General features: G+C 41.8%; 2 protein-coding genes and 1 long non-coding RNA gene across 4 annotated transcripts in view; all 3 read right to left on the bottom strand.

Annotated features, from left to right (window-relative positions):
- LOC137633989 (uncharacterized) overlaps positions 1–25,000 on the bottom strand; it is a 90,573-nt gene that overhangs the window by 43,114 nt on the left and 22,459 nt on the right. Inside the window, exons 1-2 of one of the 2 annotated variants that reach the window (XR_011042405.1) lie at positions 4,355–4,473; positions 3,747–3,876 (exon numbers count right to left, since the gene is read on the bottom strand). This is a non-coding gene — a long non-coding RNA (uncharacterized lncRNA). Of the gene's footprint in view, positions 1–3,746; positions 3,877–4,354; positions 4,474–25,000 lie in introns of those variants that run through there. The other variant, XR_011042406.1, reaches the window with a different exon arrangement.
- On the bottom strand, positions 18,350–20,163 carry LOC137633451 (uncharacterized). Its single transcript, XM_068365742.1, has 2 exons — positions 19,141–20,163; positions 18,350–19,004 (listed from the first exon to the last, which is right to left on the bottom strand). The coding sequence occupies exon 1, from the start codon at positions 20,121–20,123 to the stop codon at positions 19,515–19,517; it is 609 nt and encodes a 202-aa protein (XP_068221843.1). The 5' UTR covers positions 20,124–20,163; the 3' UTR covers positions 18,350–19,004; positions 19,141–19,514.
- On the bottom strand, positions 20,166–23,118 carry LOC137633450 (uncharacterized). The gene is made up of 2 exons (XM_068365740.1): positions 22,942–23,118; positions 20,166–22,805 (listed from the first exon to the last, which is right to left on the bottom strand). The coding sequence occupies exon 2, from the start codon at positions 21,986–21,988 to the stop codon at positions 20,198–20,200; it is 1,791 nt and encodes a 596-aa protein (XP_068221841.1). The 5' UTR covers positions 21,989–22,805; positions 22,942–23,118; the 3' UTR covers positions 20,166–20,197.

Here is a 25,000-nt window from a genome sequence, read left to right as displayed (position 1 = left end):
CATATATAATACTGCCAGTGGCGGATTTAGGGGGGGGGGGGCGAGTGGGCCATGGCCTAGGGCCCCGCGAAATTTTATTCATAATTCGGGGTGGGCACTTTATAATCAATGGAAAAAATTTTCTCCCCCCTTGTGTCAATGAATTTCTGCGAAATAATATCTACACAGGCAATTACAACATTTGCAATTTGGCAATTCGCAGCATTTGAGCTGTGCAATGAATGTGGCGCCACGTTTAGTATGCATGAAAGTGAGTTATATTCACTTCATCGGTTCAATGACTTTGAATTTCATACAGTTTGCTTGCAAGCAACATTTCGAATTCGTAAGTTAATGCAATAATGCAAGCTCGGTTTTCTGTCAATCTATCATATAAATTGTGTGAATAATATTCATTGTGTGTGGACCAGTGGACTTTTCTTTACTTCTTGTTGGGTCCACGTGGCGCGATTGCTAACGTTCAATCTGCACTCTGATTGGCTGTTGAACCCTGTATGCACATGCTTACATGTATGCATTAATGACTCATGATAAATCTTGTGCAACTATTTTCACGAACACTCTCATCTGTCACTATGATCTGTGTGCTTTATTTTGTGCTAGCATGCTTTTTTTATCAGTTTGCTCTTTCTGCCTGAAGTGTTCACTCTCATTGTTTTCTGAGCGCAGTGGTCTCATCTGACTTCTTGACGTACCTTCCGGCTCATTTCTGCTCAGGTGTGAATTTCATTGATTGAAACCTTTTCTATTTGCTTGTCGACAAAAACAGGAAAAGACTAACTTGTCAAACATCAGTTACAAAAAAAGGTTCCACCTCTCTTACTGTCGAACACGTCTCAGTTTTCTCGTTGCTTCATCCCCTCATATGTTAATGTTTGGAACACCCCTCCTAATGATGTCGTCAAGTCAAATGATTGTTATACTTTAAAAAAACACGTTAATGCTTTTTTTCTCTCTAGTGCCTCAACGTTTTAGTTTTTCTTCTAATATTTTTATTTCTATCATCGATGATGTGCCGTTAACTAGGCCTTCGGGTGTATGCATCTCTTGCTTTCTGGTTGGTCGCCAGTTTGTTAAAGACCTGAGATCCCAGTTCGATGATTTTGAAGCAAAAGCTATGGGTAAGTGTGATCCCAGTGATGTGACTGGTAAAGTTGCATACTACGCCGACAGGCAGTCGCAGCGTATTAGAAAGCGCAAGCGTCACCACGATGAACTAGACTCGGTGGAGGATGTTACGCTGACAGGGAGAGACATGTTTAGAGTGACTGCTTTCTTGCCAATCATTGACAAGCTCTATGCTGCCCTAACAAAACGCCTTGCAGCTTACAGCGACCTTCGAGAGAAATTTGGGTTTTTATCAGAAATCTCAAACAAAACAAACACTGAACTTGAAGCAGCTGCTGAAAAGCTTGTGTCTTCATATCCTAATGACTTGGAGGCGGGATTGGAGTCGGAGCTTTTGCAGTTTGCACACCTCATGAAATCCATTCCAAGAGGTTCATCCGAAAGTGCTCCTTCATTAGGTGGAGTAAAAGCTGCACAAAGACAAAGTCCGGAACAAGAAATGTATAAGATAACTCACAGACATGATATGGTTGAAACATTTGCTAATGTTGAAATTGTATTACGACTCTATCTCTGCATGTTTGTCACAAACTGCACTGGGGAGCGATCATTCTCCAAGCTGAAACTACTAAAGAATTATCTAAGAAACACCATGGGGCAGAACCGCTTATCTTCACTCACCCTGTTGAGCATTGAGCATGAAAAATTAAGGGTGCTTGATTTTACTGATGTCATCAAACAGTTTGCAAGTAAGAAGGCTCGAAAAAATAATTCTTTTAATGAGAAATAGTTGAGTGTACAGTGCAAATTGCATGCAATAAACGAAACCCACTCATTTTGCCATTTTGCCACTCACTTCAGTCAAACGGTATTCTCTTTTGTTTAAGGTGTATTATTGAAGTTATTATTTTTCAATGGTGCATCATTATAGTTGAGGATCTCCTTAGTTAATGGTGTATTATTATAGTAATTTTTTTGTTATGCTTCAAAAAAGCAAATGTGTAATGTTCAACTGTGAAATGGTCACTTGGATCATTATCAATAAATTGAATATTGTTTAAAAAGAAAATTTATTTCAACGCTTATCTCTTTAGTTAATGGTGTATTATTATAGTTATTTTTATTGTTGAGCTTCAAAAAATCATATGGTTAATGTTCAACTGTGAAATGGTAATTTGGTTAAATTTCAATAAATTTAATATTGTTTAAAAAGCTAATTTATTTTAACGCTTCGCTCGTACACTGATTTGAGGGCCCGGTAAGGTCACCGGGCCTAGGGCCCCGCACAACCTAAATCCGCCTCTGAATACTGCTGTTTTAACTCCAAAGGTTGATGTGCAATCAGGGAAAATCTTTGCACCAAAAACATGTGGAATTATGAATGGCACAGAGTCAACATATTCACTCTTGTTGTTGTAATGAAGACAAGATTAAATATACATGCTCAACTTAACAGCAGTTTTCAGGGGAAAATATGAAGATAATTTGTGTGACTTGTGCAAAGATGAAGAAGATACTACCGAACATTTAATTTCTATGCCCAAAATTAGGACAGCTAATGAATGTAGACATAAGTTTAGGTTCGCTGAAAAATCCTAGCAGGGATCTGGCTGCACTTATAGGTAGGGCAATGCATATGAGTTCCCTAATATCGCAAGAGGGTCTGCCCCTCTCTTTTATTCTTCTCCTGTACTTCCCTTTCTCCATTTTTCCTTAATCTTCCCCATCCCGAGTACCTGCCTTTGAGCTATAAACTGGATTGTATCCAGGGGTACTCTTCCTTTCCCCATATTCCCCACATCCCTATTCTTCTTATTATTGTTGTTGTTGTGTGACCCTGTCTTGAATAAGGCAAGGCAATCTAAAGCGAACGCACTCACGAACAAGTGACTGATCTGATGGTAATATCCAAAGTAACTGAAGTAGAAAACCTTTAGATTCTTTAGTATATTATTTTGGGAATAATAAAATACTACCATTGATGAGTGTGAATATCCACAATCTGAGACAGTGGTTACAGCCACACCCATTCTTAAAAGTGCTCCTGGTTATTTTTGTTTTTTCAAGATGTGTGACAGCTCGATAGTGTATATGTTAAACAAGATAGGGCCCAGAACACTACCCTGTGGTACACCTTTCATAAGAATTCTCTCACTGGATCGGTTTCCAGAAACTTCTGCACCAAAACCTATTTAGAATCTATCCTTCACGGCAAAAGGGCTAGAATATGTCACTTTTGAACTATTAATTAGTCATTTGAAAAGTCTGAAACATTGCTGGATAACCAGTCAATATCTCAAAGAAAATAAAACTGAAATCAATTCAAAATCTAAATCGTACCTCGATTTCAAAACGAAAACATTAAATGTTCACCTATTGACCAAACTATATGAGAGGCTATTTACAGTGGCTGGTGTTGCCCAAGTGCGGAAATTTCGTCTGCGGAAGCGGATTCCTCATCGGCATAGTTTGCACCAATTTCCTCGTGGACTATTTTTGTAAATTTCTTATTGATATTGTTGTTTAGTTTATTGTTTTATAGATTTTTTTTGTATGTAAGTAAATATATACTCACATAATACATCGAATTTTGCATAAATATGTATAGAATGGAGATATACACTCAAAATAGTTGGTTGTATTACTACACTAGAGCAGGTTAAGTTTAGTTTACTTACTGAATAGGAGGACTGTTGTAGAAGTTTCTGGAAACCGATCCAGTGAGAGAATTCTTATGAAGGGTGTACCACAGGGTAGTGTTCTGGGCCCTATCTTGTTTAACATATACACTATCGAGCTGTCACACATCTTGAAAAAACAAAAAGTGGTCATTAAACTAAATTGTAACTTTAAATAAAGATTCCCACTGCTATATGATGTTATAGTCTACATTACAAGATTGTGAAACCAATGCTCAACCATTTTGAGTCTTTCTTTAACACAATTTTATATATGAACAATTAAGTTAAGAATATATACGCTGTTATATTAAAATTATAATTGTAGTAGCATCTCCATTAATTTTATAGTTGTTAAAAAAACAGAAGCACTTATCATTTAACATAATAAAATACAGTTCTGCATTTTTTATCTGCTAATTATTAGAGAGTTAAAGGAACACCTTCGATTCAAATTGCCTAATCCACAAAGTATGTCCTTCAGTGTTGAAGATTCATGCAATCATGCGGCCCACTAATGAAAAGGTTTTAATATCAAAATGATAATGTCGCCTGTATTTCCCCATTAAAGATAATCACTTAGTAATAAAATAAATTCAACTTTTTACCTTGATACTGAACAAAGACCGTTGGTATTAATTGCTAAATAAGGCTTCCCATTTTCAGATTAAAATTTTTTTTTTTTTTTTTAGATTTCACAGTTCACTGACAACGAGTAGGTCCGTCCTCTTAAACGAAGAACAAATACTGTCTGTAGAAAACCAGTTCTGTCTGGTTAGTCAAAAAACAAACAGGCTAGGAACCCCAACCCCCTTACAGTAGGAGCTAATTGGTCATGACTAATGAGGCAATTATACGTCTGCTATTGGAATATGAGAAAAACAGAGTTGCATACAAAATAAAGAGTCTATAAAGGTTTTCCCAAGAATATTTTCTAAAAACTTGTATAAAAAGCCGTGTTCCTACTTGGGCTTTTATCGTGGTCATTTCCTACTTTAATTTAAACTTAATTTCAATGTATTAGGTGTATAGATTCCCTTAAAGATCAAAATTAAGCCTCTTTTTCTACCAACCACTTCTGTGTAAGTGCTGAGATGACATGAGGCTGACTTCATCTAAACTTACAAATCATTTATATCTTGGGATACACTAATGAATATTTAATATTTCAATGGATTTGATGCTGAGAGAGAGAGAGAGAGAGAGAGAGAGAGAGAGAGAGAGAGAGAGAGAGAGAGAGAGAGAGAGAGAGAGAGAGAGAGAGACATAACTATGATAAAATATTGGCAATATCTCTATTTTGTCGAAATGGTATTTGCTCAAACGGTTTTACATTCTTTTTTTTTTCGACTATTTCTAAAGTCTTGTTACGTTAGTTGGTGTTTGAAATTCCTCCTCTTGTTCCTGACCAAAGGAACCTTTATAATGATGTGTTCCCTCCAGGCATTTCAGTGTTTAACAAACTACTCTTATACTCTTTTGACGTGTTTTCTCACTGCAAATCTTTCCACCGAAACCAGTTTAGTCAAATCTATTCTTTACCAGCAAATCCAAATAATTTTAGTAAGTCTTTAAACGCACATGTGTATGTTAAGTATACTTGTACCTCGTATATCATAGGTTCGATATCACTGGAATGTATTTAAGCTAGATATTTATTAAGCAATCTTTTATTATCCCATCAAGAAGTCTTGAAATAAATCATATGATTCACTTACTTTTCCCTGATATTTTCGAGTTGTGAGTCTTTTAAGAAAAAAAAAGGTTTTTAAGTCGGATTTTGAGGAAAACTAATCAAGGTTAATGTAATGTTAGTCACTTTCCCAATCCAGAAAACCTGAGATTGCATACAAGAAACAAAGGAAGGGATTCAACTATTGGCTGTTACACAGTTGCTTTGGTTTGACAAAGAATGAAATCGTTAGATAACAGTTAATGATAGGTTTGTTAAGGTTGCATTAACACCTCACTCTCTCTCTCTCTCTCTCTCTCTCTCTCTCTCTCTCTCTCTCTCTCTCTCTCTCTCTCTGTGGGATCCGTGTGTACGATATGTTTTCCCGCGCAGTTATAAAGACGTACGGAGCCTGTTGCAGGCCCTTGTAATCTGGGTATCTGATTATTAAACAATGAATCGTCATCGACTCTTCTTCCTCAACCCCAAGATGGCGCAGTGAGATATGAACCTACGCCTGTGGAGCGTAGATCAGGATGGCACCACCTATTAGACCTCGTCTTGCAACGCCCTCCAGGAGGGCCATCGCAACTCCGTCACTTCGTCAGGCCCGCGACACCATTATCTCCCAGCAACAAGCTATCATTGCACTGCAAACCCAGGTGGCTAACCTGCCGGTAGCCAGAGTGCCACGGGTGTCCAATGCTTCAGCTCCTGAGAAGTGTGATGTGGAAATGTCTTCAGCGGCGTTCAGGACATGGAGGCGGTCTATGGAGTGCTGGATACACCTGAACAGGTGGCCTAGTTTGGAGGCCGTCATGCACATCCGTCTTCTGTGTGTGCCAGCTCTACAGAGAGCTTTAGATGCAAAGTTCTCAGCGGCCCAATGGTCATGTGTGAGCCCCAAGGAGGCATTAGATAGCGTTGAAAAGCTAGTACTACGGTCATCCAACCAAGCAGTGCTATGGAGCGAATTCTTTAATGATGTTCAGGCCACGGATGAGCCTATCAATGTGTATTTTCAAAGGTGTTCTCAGTTAGCTCTAGATTGCAAGTTCGAGTGCCCACAGTGTAATTCCGATCTGTCTGAATATATGCTATTGCGTAAAGTGATGGTAGGGTTGAATAATTTAGTGCTTAAAAGAGAAATTTTTCAAAGTTATCATAGGTATGATAGCGTAGACGCCCTCAGGGCACAGTGCATAGCATTTGAAGCTGCGGTTAGGGATGTAGGTGAGAGCGGGAAAATTTCCCGCCAAATTGCAAGTTATCCGCCAGTCGAGGCAGCCAATGTCACGGAGGAGGGGGAGTGTGCAGCCGCCACTATCCACCGTGCTGTGCATCGTACGCCGCCAACGAGGTGCGGCAACCGTGGCAGTTCGCACTCCGATAAGAATTCGTGTTTGGCCAAAGGTGTTACTTGTTATAATTGCCAGAAAGTGGGGCATTTGAAGAAATGCTGTAGGGGCAAACGTAAGGTCCTGCCAGAAGTATCTAGTGCTGTAGTGATTGCATCTACCGCCGTTGCGGGACAACCGTTATTAAATGTATCAGTGTCAGTGCCGGGGGGGAGGGAGTGTGTACCCACCACCGCCGTTGCCGATACGGGGGCCCAGGTTTGCGTCGCTGGCAGCGAGCTGTTGCAGCTGCTGCACCTCGACCCCGCGAAAGTTGAAAAGCAGCAGACGCTGAGAGATGTTGCAGGCATTCGTTTGAAGTGTTTAGGGGCAACTAAGTGTTGTGTATCATTAAATGGTCGATCCTCTATGCAGGAGATTTTCTTCGTGAATTCTGCAACAAATTTATACTTGTCATTGTCAATGTGTAAAGAGTTGGGTCTAGTCCCAGCTACGTTCCCCTATCATCTCGCCAGTGTTGCCACCGTTGATACAGTAGAGGAGGTGGATCTCTCACGTCCGACAGTGTTACCATTCCCCCCGCTGGAAGAAAACGTTCCCTTACTTCAAGATTGGCTACTCCAACGTTTTTCGGCGACAACCTTCAACACCTCCAAGTCACCCCTCCCAGTTATGGAGGGCCCACCCCACCGCATCCACCTCGTCACCGGGGCCATACCCTATGCTTGCCACACACCTGCAGCGGTCCCAAAGCACTGGGAAGATGAAGTCAAGGCTCAGCTGGAGGAGGACGTACGTAGGGGCATCATCCAGCCAGTACCACCGGGGGAGGCCACAGAGTGGTGCGCCAGAATGGTAGTAGTGGCCAAAAAGGATGGCCACCCGAGGAGGACAGTGGATTATCAGCGCTTAAATGCATGTTGCAAGAGGGAAACGCACCATACACCAGCACCCTTTGATATAGTATCTGGTGTACCTGTTCGAAGCTATAAGACTGTTGCAGATGCGTTCTGGGGTTTCCACCAGGTGGAGTTGGATGAGGACAGCCGAAGACTGACAACTTTCATAACCCCATGGGGCAGGTACCAGTATCGTCGCACCCCGATGGGCCACTGTGCAGCTTCCGATGCCTACACTCGACGGTTTGATGACGCAATTATGGATATTCCTCGCAAGTACAAGTGTGTAGACGACACCCTTCTGCATGACATAAGTGTTGAGGGAGCCTTTTGGCACACCTTTGATTTTCTGGCTACCTGCGCGAAGAAAGGCATTACCCTAAAACCAGAAAAGTTCTCATTTTGCAGGAGAGAGGCTACCTTTGTTGGTTTTCACCTGGGGTGGGACTCGTATGAGCCTACAAGTGAAAGGTTGGCTGCCATAAGAGACTTTCCCATGCCAGCCCAACCATCAGTTACGGATATCAGATCCTGGTATGGTTTCGTCAACCAGCTGGCACCCTTTTTGGCCACCGCGCCCCTCATGGAGCCCTTCCGGGAACTACTGAAGAAATCTACAGGAAAGAAGGTATATTGGGACGAACAACTGCAACACAAGTTCCGACAGGCTCAAGATATTATTTGTCGGCTGGCAAAGGATGGACTACGGTATTACGACAAGACTAGGCCTACAGCAGTAATCACAGATTGGAGTAGGGAAGGTATAGGTTTCGTTGTCCTGCAACAGTACTGGGGTTGTACCTCCCTAGAGACCCCTTTTTGTTGCAAAGGGGGTTGGCGGCTGGCTCTGTGTGGGAGTCGTCACCTGTCTGCTGCCGAATCCGGATACGCAGCAGTGGAAGGAGAAGCTTTGGCAGTGGCCTGGTGTCTACGGAAAGCAAGATTGTTTCTGTTGGGATGCCCCTCCCTCATTATCGTAACAGACCACCGCCCACTAGTGAAGCTTTTGGGGGATAGGTCCCTCACAGATGTGGTGAACCCAAGGTTATTCCGCCTTAAAGAAAAGACTCTGCAATATAAGTTCACAATAAAGTACCTGCCAGGAAAGTGGAATTCAGCAGCCGATTTTCTATCTCGGTACCCCTCCCTAACGGCAGTCCCAGATAAGGAGGACACTATACAAGAAGAAGATATCTCCGCGGCGGTAGCAGCAGCAACAGTAGCTGTATTGAGCCAAGATGACGGTATTACAATGGACGAAGAGATGGTCATGGACGCAGCAAATAATGATCCCGTATACCAGCTGTTGCTTGCAAGAGTCCGTGCTGGGGACTGGCCTAAGCAAAAATCCCAAGAACTACAGTGTCTTCGACCCTTCTACAGCGTAAGGGACAGGTTGGCTGCTGCACAAAGTATGGTGACATACACCCATGAGGAGGGGGCAGTGAGATTAGTGGTACCTGACTCATTACGCAATAAAGTAGCAAGGAACCTGCATGCCAGCCATCAAGGGCTAGATTCGATGTTACGTCGTGCAAGAGCAACCGTGTATTGGCCTGGAATAGCAGGCGACTTGGAACAATGCCGAGCTTCCTGTGATGTCTGCAACCTGCACACGCCCTCTTCACCGCCAGAAGTCATGATTGTTACCCCTCCCCCTGAGTACCCCTTCCAGCAGACGGTGGCTGATCTCTTTCAACTCGAAGGACAAGTTTATTTGGCCTACGCTGACAGACTGACGGGTTGGCTAGAAATAGCGCATTTCCCCAAGGGAACTGGTTCCAACAAAATTATAGCGAAACTACGTGGCTACTTTTCCAGGTGGGGGGCTCCCGAGCAACTCTCCACTGATGGAGGCACTAACTTGGCTAGTGAGGAGATGATGGACTTTCTTAAGAAATGGAGGGTTACTGTCCGCCTTTCATCTGCTCATTATCCGCAGTCAAATGGGAGGGCAGAGGCTGCTGTGAAATCCGCCAAAAGAATCATCCGCTCGAACACGGGGGCCAACGGTAGTTTGGACAACGACAGGTGCACACAGGCAATGCTGCAATACCTGAATACGCCCTTGAGAGAGATAGGCAAGTCACCAGCTCAACTAGCAACAGGAAGAGCACTTCGTGATGGTGTTCCTACAGCAAGACAGCAGTATAAGGTAGATCGCCACTGGAGAAGAACCCTTCGACAGCGGGAAATATTGATGGCATCGTCTAGTGACAGATTTCCCCAATCACCAAGACAACGCTCTTGCAACATGACTCCATTGCATGTGGGCACCCAGGTTAGGATTCAAGATCCCGGGACTAAAAGGTGGGACAGATCAGGTGTCATCATCTCCCATCACCCATACCGGCAGTACACAGTAAGGCTTGACGGGAGTGGAAGGTTATCATTGCGCAACAGAAAACATTTAAAGGGACAGATAGCTTGTCCCACGCCCAGCCCACCGTCTGACCCAACCCCTAGCACCACACCAGCTGACAGCAGCAGTGAGAGCCCGCCCAGGTCTAGCTCCCCCACACCCAGCCTACCCCGTGCTACGAGACCACAACGCTCCAGGAAAGAACCTGGCTGGCTCACTGAATTTGTTAAATAATATGTAATTGTCATTGCTTTTGTGTACTGCTAGCCTATAAATAGATGATTTCCTTGTCCACGTGTTATTATGGATTTTTTTTTTTTTTTAAAGAATTATTGAAAATTCATGCTATACTATACTATACATCTGATAGTGTTGCTCACATTGCTTTGTTCTGTGAATGTTTTAATTTTTTCTTGTATGGCTATGTTTGCAGTATGCAGTTGATCCATTTCTATTATGCCAATTCGACCCATTTTATTAAGCAATTATTGATTTATTTACTCTGATTATTTTTGTGTAGCTAGATGCTACATCGTGCATCCTATCTGTTTTGTTACTGATTTACCCCATTTGATAATTATCAGATTGCAGTGTAATTGTTGTAATTATTACATGTCAATCTTGGAGGGGCATGTGGGATCCGTGTGTACGATATGTTTTCCCGCGCAGTTATAAAGACGTGCGGAGCCTGTTGCAGGCCCTTGTAATCTGGGTATCTGATTATTAAACAATGAATCGTCATCGACTCTTCTTCCTCAACCCCAAGACTCTCTCTAAAAGTATTTACAAAATATTACATATTCGTTTACATCAACATTCTGTTGATGATTATGATAAATTAAGAAGTTCACAACAATTTCTACAGTACTCCTCCTCACTTTGAAATGAAGCTTTAGCCAAGAACCATATTTATCACCATTCAAGATATAAATCACTTAAAAAGTTTCAAAATCCCTGAGGTAAAATAAAATCTGATAGGCCTATTTAATTTCTAGAACAGTGGTTCCCAAACTGGGGGAAATTTCCCCCTGGGGGGAAATTGAAGCTTCCAGGGGGGAAATTATTACACTACCAACTAACTAAAGTAGGTGGGGGAATTATTTGTTAGCCATTCAATTGAAATATGATCATATCAGTTCTCACTGACATGATATTCAAGGGGAGAATTGGGGTGTCATGTCCATTTCTGAAGCAGGCGAGAGTGGGCATGAGGGCTGCTCTCTATCCAATTTACTCTATAGTTTATCAGTATATTTGTACATTAGAAAAATAAATCAGTAAATAGTCTCAAGTGTGTTTTAACTACTCTTTTCCCTCATACACATGAAGGGGGAAATCTGGATGGTTGAACTGGGTGCAGGGGGGAAATGGCAGAAAAAAAAGTTTAGGAAACACTGATTTAGAATATAATATCCATCATTATACGTCACAACATGTAGCCTACAACTACAGTCAGGTCCAGGGGAATACCAAAAGTACAACTTAAGAAATGACAAAACATAATAAAGAGGAGTAAGACTGGTAAAAGGTGTCCCCACCTTGAGGAAGGATCAACTCCTATGTTCATTGATTTACACTGGCTGCCTATTTGATTAAATTAAGTTTAAATTATGTACAATAGATTATGGAGAACAGGACGTCCAAAATATCTAAGAGAATTGCTACATGTTGTGTAGCCAACAAATCGTGGTCGACACGAGAAAAGTTACAGAATGCTTCAAATTATTCGAACCTAGATATATGTCTACTCTAGGCTCTAAAGCCTTTAAATAAGCTTCCAAGAGACATCCGAAGGATTGAAAATATTAAGGCTTTCAAGAGGAAGCTGGAGAATATTTTGTTGTGAGTGTGGGCTTCGATAGTGTGAATTTGACAATAAATGACCAATATGCTTTCGAACATGATAAACAAAAAACCTAGAAATGATCAACTAAATCAAGCTTAGCAGAACTTGATAATAGGAAATAGGATAGACCTACACATGAGAGAGAGAGAGAGAGAGAGAGAGAGAGAGAGAGAGAGAGAGAGAGAGAGAGAGAGAGAGGGGGGACTTTCACAAAAACCTAGATGATTTGATGGGATTAAAGAAAAAATATGTCTTGCCTGACAATGTTTGTGCAGAGAGATTTGCTATATTCTGCAATGAAAAAATTGATAAAATCTATAGAGGTTTCCCCCAAAATCACTTGGAAGGACAGTCAGCTATGCCAGTGAAGGAGGGAAAGAAGTTAATAAAATTCAAGGAAATAAATATGTGCGACTTGTTAAAGGTTATGAGAGAGATGAAGAATACATATTGTGGAAACGACCCTTTCCCAAACAGTTCAATAAGTGAAGCTCCAAACAAGCAAGTTGTATATAATATCTACCTGAACATAATTAACCTAAGTATATCACAATCCTGTTTTCCTAGCTGTGAAAAAACTGCGTTGATCAAACCAATTTACAAAGGGAAAGGTGATGTAAACGAGCTAAATTCATATAGGCCCATTTCAAATTTATCCTACGTGTCAAAGCTTATTGAAAAATCATAAGTGAGCAATTATGGGCGCATATTGATGACTTAGAGGTATTCCCGGAAAATCAATCGGCCTACAGAGCTAATCATTCTACAGAAACTACTTTGTGCTCAATAATGAATGATATGATAGGTCTTCTTGATGAGGGAAAGTGTGGAATTTTAATTATGTTAGATCTTCGTGCTGCTTTTGACACTGTTGTGCACGAGTACTTACTTGACGACTTAATGAATAGGAAGACTATTGTAGAAGTTTCTGGAAACCGATCCAATGAGAGAATTCTTATGAAGGGTGTACCACAGGGTAGTGTTCTGGGCCCTATCTTGTTTAACATATATACTATCGAGCTATCACACATCTTGAAAAAACAAAAAGTGAATTTTAAACTATATGCAGATGATACTCAATTCTACCTTTCAATTTCAACAACACAAGATACAGAGAAGAAAATTTATGAGATAATGACTGAAATAAAAACATGGATGCTGAGGAAAAAGCTCAAATTAAACGATGATAAAACAGAATGTATGTTCTTTGGCACAAAGGTGGCTTTGAAGAATTACCAGTTAATTCAAAGTATAAAAATTGGTGATGCTAATGTTGGGATTGTGCCTGTTGTGAAAAATTTGGGTGTACTGATACTCTAATTTGTCAATGAAGGACCAAATTGTGAACACAGTGAAAGTGTGTAACTATCACCTGAGAAACATAGCATTTATTAGAAAATATTTAACAGAGGGCAGTACAAAAATTTTAGTGATGAGTCACGTAATATCAAGGCTTGATTATTGTAATTCTCTGTACTACAAATTGCCCAATACACTACTAAGAAAGCTTCAAAATGTGCAAAACCGGGCGGCTAGACAAATAAAAGGCATTAAACTAAGGGAGAGAATAACTCCTGCATTGATCGATCAATATTGGTTACCTGTTAAGGCTAGAATTAAATTTAAGATTTGTTTGTTGACTCACAAAGCACTTACAAGTGATAAGCCTAAATATCTTCATGATTGCTTGGTCCCCTACCCTCAAGCTACCAGCGCCGCTGTAAGAGTTCGACATGCTGATGACCCACATAGACTATTCGAAATTAGTGTGACCCATGCAATAGGAGGAAGAACGTTCAGTTATGCTGCACCGAGACTCTTCAACGACCTTCCACTCGATGTCATGAATAGCAAAAATGTGGCAGCTTTCAAGAAAAACCTGAAGACTTATCTTTTTAGAAAGTGTTATAATAGTGACCTGAAAACTATTAAGCCTGAATACAAATGCTAGCGAAATAACTGATAATGATACAGAGCAAAATATTAACTGGAAAGAAATTATTTTCACACACCAAGGCCCGCCTGAACAGACCTTTAGTGTCTGATGGAGGGCGAGAAATAAACCCGTAAAAGTAAAAGTAAGTAGTTCAAGCCGAATTGGCACCTGCGCGCATGGTACTTTTCCGTCCACACCCTCTATTATATTTCCATGTATGTTTGAATAAACTGTCTGTGGTCTTTGGTGAAGCTTGTCTCTGTCCTTACAACTGGTGACCCCGGAGTTGAAGTAGCATCAGCAGTTTTGGCTTTGCCATTAACGGACTTATTACGGCTGTGCTACCTTCTTTTACTCCGTTACCTTAGGCGTGAGCTTCGGCCTTTGGTGCTCCCACACCTCGGTGCATGTAAGGCAGTAGGATGAGCTTAACCGACATATCAACTTCCCAACTCTTCGCCGACTGACCACAATGGCGGATTCAACCCGCCCATCACGGCCTCGCCTCCACACCCAAAGTCAAACTGCCGCCGTTTTCTCAACACAACACCGCTTCCTGGTTCCTGAGAGCAAACGTACTCTTCCGAGTCGCTAGGCTCAGCAGCTCCTGCGCCAAAGCCGACATCGTTCTCACCTCCATCCCAGAGGAGGTATTCGACAAGATTTCCCCATGGCTCGACGCCCAGGTTGGCCAAGTTTCCTACGACGACCTGAGAACGAAACTCATCGGTATCTACTCATTCTCCGTTTCAGCAAGGGCAAAGAAAGTCCTGGACCTCGCCGGCAAACCCATGGGTGACACCTCTCCTGTCGAGGCATGGGATGAGTTAACCGGCCTGCTAATGCTCCCCGAAACCGACAGCAACGGCCAACGGCGTGAGATTAGCCTATCTCGTGAGATTTTCCTTCGACGCCTACCGCAGGACGTAAGGGCCCAATTGACGGACGCCGACACACACTTCCGATGAACGAACTCCTGTCGAAGGCTCAGAAGCTCCACGAGGCCTCCAAAGCATCTCGCCTCGGGGCATCATCAGTATCGTCTTCGTTCTCCTCCTTCAGCTGCTCTTCCATAGACTCTTCATCAATGGCTCCTGACGACGACGAGGAGATCAACGTTCCAGTAAGAAGGAAACCACCACAACCGACACATCCGAACCCTAGGCCTAACCTAGCATGGTGCTTCTACCACCAACAGTTCGGCAGTGACGCCAAGAAATGTAGAGCACCGTGCAACTTCCCTAGAAGATGACGCCAGAAGAGAACACCTACCACCATAGCAGTTGCAGGAAACCAAAACAAGAATGGTTTCTATATCCTCGACACCGTCTCCAACCGTAGACTCATGGTCGACACCGGCGCTATGCAGTCAACGTTCCCGCCGTCACAAGCCGACCTAGACCGTGGTCCCAGCAAACGGATCTCCCATACGGTGTTATGGGAACAGGACCCTCAGGATATCTATCATGGGCCGTTCGTATTCCTGGCCCTTCGCCATCGCTGACATCAGTTGCCCCCTCCTCGGTGCAGATTTCCTCGCTCACCACGGACTACTTGTTGACGTTGCTGGGAAACGCCTCATCGACACAGGAACCTGCCAGTCCCGTGCCCTAAGAGCTGGCCCTGCCACAATGTCCGTATCTGCTGTACTGACGCAGCCCTACGCCGACCTCCTGCAAGAATTTCCTGATGTTTTAGAGCCCGAGCTCCGACACTCGCCGGGATCCCCCTACAAGCACGGGATCTATCACCACATCACAACGACAGGACCTCCTACTCACGCCAAATTCCGCCGCCTCCCGCCCCAGAAGCTGAAAAACGCCAAATGCGCCTTTGAGGACATGGAACGCATGGGTATCTGTAAGAAAGCATCGAGCCCCTGAGAATCTCCCCTACACATGGTAAAGAAGCCTGACAGGACCTGGAGACCTTGCGGCGACTACAGGTGCCTCAACCTCATCACAACGTCCGACCACTACCCCCTGCCCAACATGCAAGACCTGACGAATGCGTTGCATGGCGCGAAATACTTCACCAAGATGGACCTTCTCAAGTCTTACTTCCAGGTCCCCGTATTTCCGGAGGACATTCCGAAAACTGCCATTGTGACACCGTTCGGATCCTATACCTTCGCATACTCAACCTTCGGTCTACGCATTGCGGAGGCGACCTTCCAACGACTAATGGATAGCATCCTGGGTGACCTACCATTCTGCGTCTGCTATGTCGACGACATCCTGATATTCTCAAAGACCAAGGAGGAACACCGGAGGCACGTCCGCGCCGTCCTCAAACGCCTACAGGAGAATGGCCTGGTCGTACGTTTCGACAAATGCACGTTCGGCGCGGAAGGAGTGGACTTTCTCGGTCATCGCGTATCCTCGTGCGGTGTAAAACCCATGACAACCAAGGTGGACGCCATCAGAAAGTTCCCGGTACCTACGACCACCCGCCAACTTCAAGAGTTCCTGGGGATGGTCAATTACTACAGGCGCTTCATCCCCAACGTCGCACAGACCCTGACACCCCTCGACGACGCCCTGAAGGGAAAGGCGAAGAAACTTGAGTGGTGTCTTTCCCAACAAAACGCATTCACCCGGACAAAGGACGCCCTCGCAAAAGCCACCACCCTGGCTTATTTCGACGATAACGCACCCCTGCGACTGACGACCGACGCCAGCAACGTCGCCTGTGGGGCTGTGCTGGAACAGCTCGTCGATGGTTCTCCTCGACCGCTGGCATTCTTCAGCAGGAAATTGAAACCTGCCGAAACAAGATACAGCACCTTCGACAGGGAACTCCTCGCCATCTACCTCGCCGTCCGCCATTTCAGGCACATCCTAGAGGGCACACCCTTCACAATCACGACGGACCATCAACCTCGTACACGCCTTCACAAAATCGACAGACGCATGGTCCTCCCGACAACAACGTCATTTCGCAGCAATCGCCGAATTCGGGTGCACCATAAGCTACGTTCCCGGAAAGAAAAATCCAGTCGCGGACGCCCTTTCAAGGATTGAAATCGACGCAATCCACCTGGGAATCGATTACGCTAACCAACCTCGCATCCGAGCAGCGCACCGACCAAGAGGCACAGGATCACCTGACGGGGCCATCCGCGCTCAAGATAAGTGCGATTCCCCTTGGACCAGCAGGAGTAACTATTCTTTGCGACACCAGCACCGGCCGCCCACGTCCCTGTATACCAGCCTCCTGCAAAAGGAAAATATTCGATATCATTCATGGACTTTCACACCCCTCGGGACGCACCACTGCTCGCCTTCTGTCTGAAAAGTTCGTCTGGCCAGGGATCAAAAGGGACGCCCGGGAATGGGCGAAGACATGCATCAACTGCCAATCAAGCAAAATCAGCCACCACACCGAATCGGGGATAGGTGATTTTCCCCAACCGAAAAGACGTTTCAGTCACATACACATCGACGTCGTTGGACCGTTGCCGCCTTCGGGATCTGCTCGCTACCTGCTGACAATCATCGATCGCTCCACGAGGTGGTTGGAAGCATCGCCGATGACCGAAGCTACGACCCAAGCATGCGCCGAAGCCCTTTTGTCAAGCTGGGTGAGCAGATTTGGTGTTCCTGATGACATCACGACAGACAGAGGCCCCGCTTTCCTGTCGGAGATATGGCTCGCTCTGGCAAACCTGATGGGAACGACTCTCCACAGCACCACGGCATACAACCCCGCAGCAAACGGCATGGTCGAACGAACTCATCGCGCCCTCAAGGCGTCCCAGATAGCGAGCTGCACCGACAGGGATTGGAAATCATGACTTCCTTGGGTACTTCTCGGCCTTCGCACCGCCCCTCGCGCAGATGGCGAGCCATCGCCCACCGAAAAGGTTTACGGAGAGGCGCTCGCAGTTCCCGGCGAATTCTTTCCCACATCATCCGACGACACGCAGCTGGATCATCTTAGGGACATCGCCAGGAAGTTCAGGCTATGTCTTAAAACTTACCAGGACAGAACTAAGCACTTAAAGCCGAGGAACCTGGATGACTGCAGGTATGTCTTCGTCCGTGTCGACGCTCATCGACAGCCGCTAACCAGACCTTATCGAGGCCCCTACCAAGTGATCAATAAAATGACGAAAGCCTTCCTTCTCGACGAGCATGGCCAAGAAGACCGAGTCTCAATAGACCGCGTGAAACCGGCGTTTCTCGAAGGGAGCAACACTGCCTCCGCGGGACTTGGCAGATCCAGAGTTCCACCTCAAAACAAGGCGGCCAATGAGAAGAAAAGCAACATACGACGACAAGAGGTAGCGATCCATATGCCGACCGCCGACGCGCCCCTTCGTTCAAGAACAAGAGGAAACCTCCGACGCCCGAAACGATACGAAGATTATTCTCATCAGCCCTCTATGCCGCCTGATGTCTTGGGGGGGGGGAGTACTTTTAAGGACATCGCTCCCTCCGTCGTCCAGCAATTTCATCGAATTCTCCATTTCATTTAAATTCTCCTTTCGCCATGTGGCAGGATGTTGCAAAAACAACCCCCACACCCTTGAATCTTACTTACTTACAATGGTCTCCACAAAACAAACTTTCCCCTTACGTAATCTACAACCAGACTCTTGGACAAAAGGACAAAACAAAACAAAACATAACCTTAAAACTATAATTCTTAAACCTTAAAATAAATCATAAACCATCAACATTCAAAATAAATACTTTAAACCAATCAAAACTTAACACTATAAGATAAATAAAACTAAATATATAATTAACAAAAAAACCTTTTCGCAATCCAATAAATCCTAACGAAACTTAAAACTAACCGCAACCCAAACATGAAAACACAAAACACATATATTACGAGTTCAACACCAAAATTTGTATGCTCATATATATTATTTGCAACACAGTCGTTCACAAACTGCCGAACTGTCTTTCACGGCACAACCCTCAATCTGTGATTAACAGGTTAAACTGTATGGCAAGTTGCCACCACTGCCTCCCTAATCGGGGTCGTAATCATCATCGTCATCATCCTTATCATCATTATCATCATCAATAGCAGCAATCAAAGTAAACAGGCCAGGTCATCGACAATCGTTAATCCAAAAAAAAAGCAGTCTAAATATGATCAGTTCCAGGCCAGGTCATCAACAGTAATCCACTTTCTAGAAATTTAGTCACTCCAAAGGAGGAATCGCAGCCTGCCAAAATAAAAAAGAAAAACACTTACGAACACTTCTAGCTAACTGAACTATCGCACTATAATCAAAGATAAATAATAAATTGTTCCTATCATTCACAATCACGACAAGCAAAGATAAACAAAACTGTACTTACTTTGAAAATCAAAAACCACTTCCACGCTGGTCAGAAAAATATAAATGTAATCCAGCTCTCACACAACTGCCTTATGCTGCAGTCAAATAAAAAAAGCATTCGCTCCGAAACATTCACCACTGTCGTAACCTTACTAAAAAAATGTAAACAAACAATCTCATTTGTACCAACAGTCTTTCTCACCACAAACGATCGTTAACCTAACTACTTTCGCTCGCTAACACAATCTCTCTCTCTCTCTCTCTCTCTCTCTCTCTCTCTCTCTCTCTCTCTCTCACACAGGATTTGGCAAAACCAAAAAAATAAAAATAAAGCAAAAATAAATCCTCCACATTCCTCCCCCCTTACTTTGCCAAATCCTTCTCACACAACACTTACATTATTTTTTTCATAACCCAGTCGCAGTCGGGAACGGGACCTCTACTCCGAGTAACTGGGCCTCCATATACTCTCTCATTCACTTCTTCCTTATCACAATCATTCGCTACATTAACACTATTCCTATCTAAATCCCTATCATCTAAAATATCATGTACAATCATATCTACCTCGTTATCATCTGGCCCTATAATTACACTCATTTCTGTAAACAGTTCATCCATTTCATCAAAAACATTCTCAACTTTAGTAAAAGACTCATTCATACTACTAATCATTCTCCTATCTCTCACTCTCGCATTCGTCATCCTTTCTTTTACATCACCTAAGGAAAAGCCACACACACTAAAGGTATCATTCATACTCAGCCATGATTCATCTGTATTAATACATTTATCCTCCACACTCACTTGCACATTTACACCCTTGTCATACTTATTCGTATTCTTACCTATTCCTATAAATTTCCCTTGCACTTTCTCCTCACTTAAAACTTTCAAACGCCTCTTTTTCCTATATTCAACTAACACTAATTGTTTATTTTCCAGCCCTAATTTCTCATGCATACTAGGTTCATACTTGCTCATTTTCAACCAATTACTCATCCCATTCTCACAAACATTGATCTTATTCCTTCCACACACACAGGAGGACTCACCCAGCTGAACCCTCTTACACTCTAGTTTCCCGAACATCCTGGCTGACTTATTCCCTTCTTCCTACATACCCTAGCTACATGCCCATCTGCACCACATTCAGTACACTTACCCCGCGGCTCCTTGCACATTCTAGCATAATGACCATCCTTACCACAATTACCACAAATCACATTCATACGATTACTCCTACATCCACTTGCTACGTGCCCAGTCATACCACACCGATAACACTTAATCACTTTCTCTTTCTTACGGTCGCTAATACGATGCCCTGTCTCTCCACACCCGAAACATGCTCCTAATGCCCATCTACATTCATTCTTCTTATGACCTTCCTTTCCACACCTATAACACTTTTCATTACGGACACGACTATCTGACATATCTCGATGTGCACTCGCACTCCTATCCCTATTGTGCCAGTTACCCTGCCTAAATCCTTCATTTGTCCTTACAGGTATTCCCACATTACTCGCCCTAACACTCCTATCTACTACATTATCAGCTACCCTCATTGGTCCTCTCAAAATTGCATCCTTATAACTACCAAATTCTATTACACTTTCTTCCATTCCAGTTCTTACACTCACAGATTTACTTTCTTTCATGCACCTATCTAACTCATAATCCTCAACTATCTCCAGTATATCATCCCATGTCAATCTCTCTTGCGTCCACCTCATTTTCTCTTTGCGTTTCAAATTAATGAATTCACACACATTCTCAGGTACTGTTGCCAAAAACTTCCTCATTAACTCCTTATTCTCATTTATGCCTTCATCCCCATACTTCTTCCTAGCTAACGTTTCCAACCTACATACGTACATTGATATAGCTTCTCCTGCATTCATCCTTGCCTCATCAAAATCATTCTTACGCTTATACCTAACACTCCCTTTCATACGTTTTACCTGCTCAATTATTCTCTTTTTCACACTTTCATAATCAACGTCACCTACACTCATTATCACTCCATACATCGTCAACAAATACCCAGTCAAATATTCTCCTAACTCCCTAGCCCAAACTCTTTTACTATCACCATACTTATCCTGACAATACCTCTCATACTCCTTGAAAAACTGGTATACATCCCTACTACTATGCTCATTGAACCTTTCACACCGAGGTACCTCTCTCATAAACACAGTCTTACACACATCACGTTCATTCTCACTGCTATCATCACTGTCTACTCCCTTGTTACCTTCTTCCTCATTTGAATATAATGAATCCACTTCCACACTTAAATTCCTATCCTTAACCATTCCCTTCTTACCCTTTTTCTTACTTACCACTTTCACCCATTCACGATCGTCCTTGCTATCAGCCTGATACTTTTTCTTCTCTTTCTTCACATCACTTTTACCTTTCCTTTCATCTTTCCTCTCACCTTTCTGTTCATTCTTACTATGCCTAATTCCCTTACCTTCAATATCACCATCACTATTACTACTATCACTATCACTTCCTTTCCCATTATCACCTACCTTACCCTTCTCTTCCACTACCAACCCATTACCCGAAGCTGAGGACACTCCTCCGACTGCACCTTCACCCATTATAGTTTTCATCATCCCCATGACTTGCCCCATCATATCTTCCATTCGTTTCTCCATTCGTTCTTCATTCTCTCGCATCCTCATCTCAACACCCTCTTCCACTCCCTCTACAGTTCCCTTCAACTCCCTAAGCTCCTTCTGCATCGCCGCATTCTCCCAGTTCAACCTCTCATTCTCTACTAGCAACCTCTCCTCACGCTCCTTACTCAGCCGCAATTCCTCCCTCAAAACCCTTAATTGCTCCTCCATTTTTCATCAACCTTAATCCTAAATTCTTAACCTAATTCCGTCCTTCGTCCAACAGTCCAGCTTCTATCCCACCTCGGCAGTCCCTGTTCGGGCGCCAAAATAATGTGGCGGGATGTTGCAAAAACAACCCCCACACCCTTGAATCTTACTTACTTACAATGGTCTCCACAAAACAAACTTTCCCCTTACGTAATCTACAACCAGACTCTTGGACAAAAGGACAAAACAAAACAAAACATAACCTTAAAACTATAATTCTTAAACCTTAAAATAAATCATAAACCATCAACATTCAAAATAAATACTTTAAACCAATCAAAACTTAACACTTTAAACTAATCAAAACTTAACACTATAAGATAAATAAAACTAAATATATAATTAACAAAAAAACCTTTTCGCAATCCAATAAATCCTAACGAAACTTAAAACTAACCGCAACCCAAACATGAAAACACAAAACACATATATTACGAGTTCAACACCAAAATTTGTATGCTCATATATATTATTTGCAACACAGTCGTTCACAACCTGCCGAACTGTCTTTCACGGCACAACCCTCAATCTGTGATTAACAGGTTAAACTGTATGGCAAGTTGCCACCACTGCCTCCCTAATCGGGGTCGTAATCATCATCGTCATCATCCTTATCATCATTATCATCATCAATAGCAGCAATCAAAGTAAACAGGCCAGGTCATCGACAATCGTTAATCCAAAAAAAAAGCAGTCTAAATATGATCAGTTCCAGGCCAGGTCATCAACAGTAATCCACTTTCTAGAAATTTAGTCACTCCAAAGGAGGAATCGCAGCCTGCCAAAATAAAAAAGAAAAACACTTACGAACACTTCTAGCTAACTGAACTATCGCACTATAATCAAAGATAAATAATAAATTGTTCCTATCATTCACAATCACGACAAGCAAAGATAAACAAAACTGTACTTACTTTGAAAATCAAAAACCACTTCCACGCTGGTCAGAAAAATATAAATGTAATCCAGCTCTCACACAACTGCCTTATGCTGCAGTCAAATAAAAAAAGCATTCGCTCCGAAACATTCACCACTGTCGTAACCTTACTAAAAAAATGTAAACAAACAATCTCATTTGTACCAACAGTCTTTCTCACCACAAACGATCGTTACACTAACTACTTTCGCTCGCTAACACAATATCTCTCTCTCTCTCTCTCTCTCTCTCTCTCTCTCTCTCTCTCTCTCTCTCTCTCTCTCTCACAGGATTTGGCAAAACAAAAATAAAAATAAAGCAAAAATAAATCCTCCACACCTCTGTACCAAGGTCTTCTTCTACTGTCTTTCCCAAGAATGTATACGACAAATAAATCTTGTATGTCCTGTGAGGACACAGGGACCCCAAGTGTCCCCAAAAAGTGTGATAGGACCAAGAAAATAGTCCTCAAAGGAAAAGAAATTAAGTTACTATAAACAGGAAGAAGAAATATATAGGGGTATTAAAATTATTCTCATTTTAAAATTCTAACTCATAGTTTTCCATTGCTGATTGAATTTAAACAATGTGTAATACACCTTAAGAATTTTATAACTTGTATTTCTTCTCAGTATAACAACAACAACAACAACAACAGCAGTTGTTTCTAATCCACTGCAGGACAAAGGCCTCAGACATATTCTTATTCATGTCTGTGGTTTGGTCATTTTCCCTCATCAAACCTGGTCTGCGCAGATTGGTGATGGAGGGAGACTTTAGTGAGATCACTCAGAGCAAACCAACCTAGTATGGGTGGCCCTGACTAGTACAGCTTTGCTGTTCACGGCGATAAGTAAACCCTTTCACCACTAAGTGGGGATACCTTAACGTGGTGAAAGGGTTTGCGTATTGCCGTGATCAGCAAAGCTGTACTAGTCAGGGCCACCCATACTAGGTTGGTTTGCTATGAGCGATCAGACCAAATTCTTCCACCTTCACCAATCAGCAGTGACCAGCGTGGTGATGAAAACTGGCCAAACTCCAGACATGAATAAGGACATGTCTGAGGCCTTTGTCCTGCAGTGGACTAGAAACGGCTTCATTTGTATTTGTTGTTGTTATTGTTATTGTTATTGTTGTTGTTTATATTCAATACTACACAACATGCAAGTATAAACTCAAAAAATTCCATCCACAAAAAATGATTTATCCAGAAAAATTGGACAAAACCGTTTTGGTCAATTGACCCGAGTGACACTAACTAAGAAAAGAGTCTCACTCTACCATAGTTATAAACGGGACAACACAATACCCCACTCGAACACTCCGGGAAATTCTCACAATTTAACTCCGGGAAAATAACAATTTAGCTTCCGTATCCTAAACTAAGATAAGCATTTATATATATATATATATATATATATATATATATATATATATATATATATATATATAGATATATGCATATATATATATATAGAGATATATATATATAGATATATATATATATAGATATATATAGATATATATATATATATATATATATAGATATATATAGATATATATATATATATATATATATATATATAGATATATAAATATATATATATAATATATAAATATATATATATATATATATATATAGATATAAATATATATATATATATATATATATAGATATATATAAATATATATATATATATAGATATATATAGATATATATATATATAGATATATATATATATAGATATATATATATATATATATATATATATATATATATATATATATATATAGATATAGATATAGATATATGTATATATATATATATTTATATATATTTATATATATAATATATATATATATATATATATATATATATATATATATATTTATATATGTATATATATAAATATATATATATAAATATATATATATATATATATTTATATTATATATATATATATATATATATATATATATATATATATTTATATATAAATATATATATATATATATATATATACATATATAAATATACATATATAAATATACAT

This window comes from Palaemon carinicauda, chromosome 43 (assembly GCF_036898095.1).
Source record: "Palaemon carinicauda isolate YSFRI2023 chromosome 43, ASM3689809v2, whole genome shotgun sequence".
NCBI classification, from domain to species: domain Eukaryota; kingdom Metazoa; phylum Arthropoda; class Malacostraca; order Decapoda; family Palaemonidae; genus Palaemon; species Palaemon carinicauda.
The sequence above is the reverse complement of the archived record's forward strand: the minus strand, read 5'-3'. Positions and strand labels throughout refer to the sequence as shown.

Bases quoted from the DNA above. Each gene is read 5' to 3' on its own strand.
- LOC137633451 (XM_068365742.1), bottom strand. From the start codon at position 20,123: ATGAGTAATTGGTTGAAAATGAGCAAGTATGAACCTAGTATGCATGAG.
- LOC137633450 (XM_068365740.1), bottom strand. From the start codon at position 21,988: ATGGAGGAGCAATTAAGGGTTTTGAGGGAGGAATTGCGGCTGAGTAAG.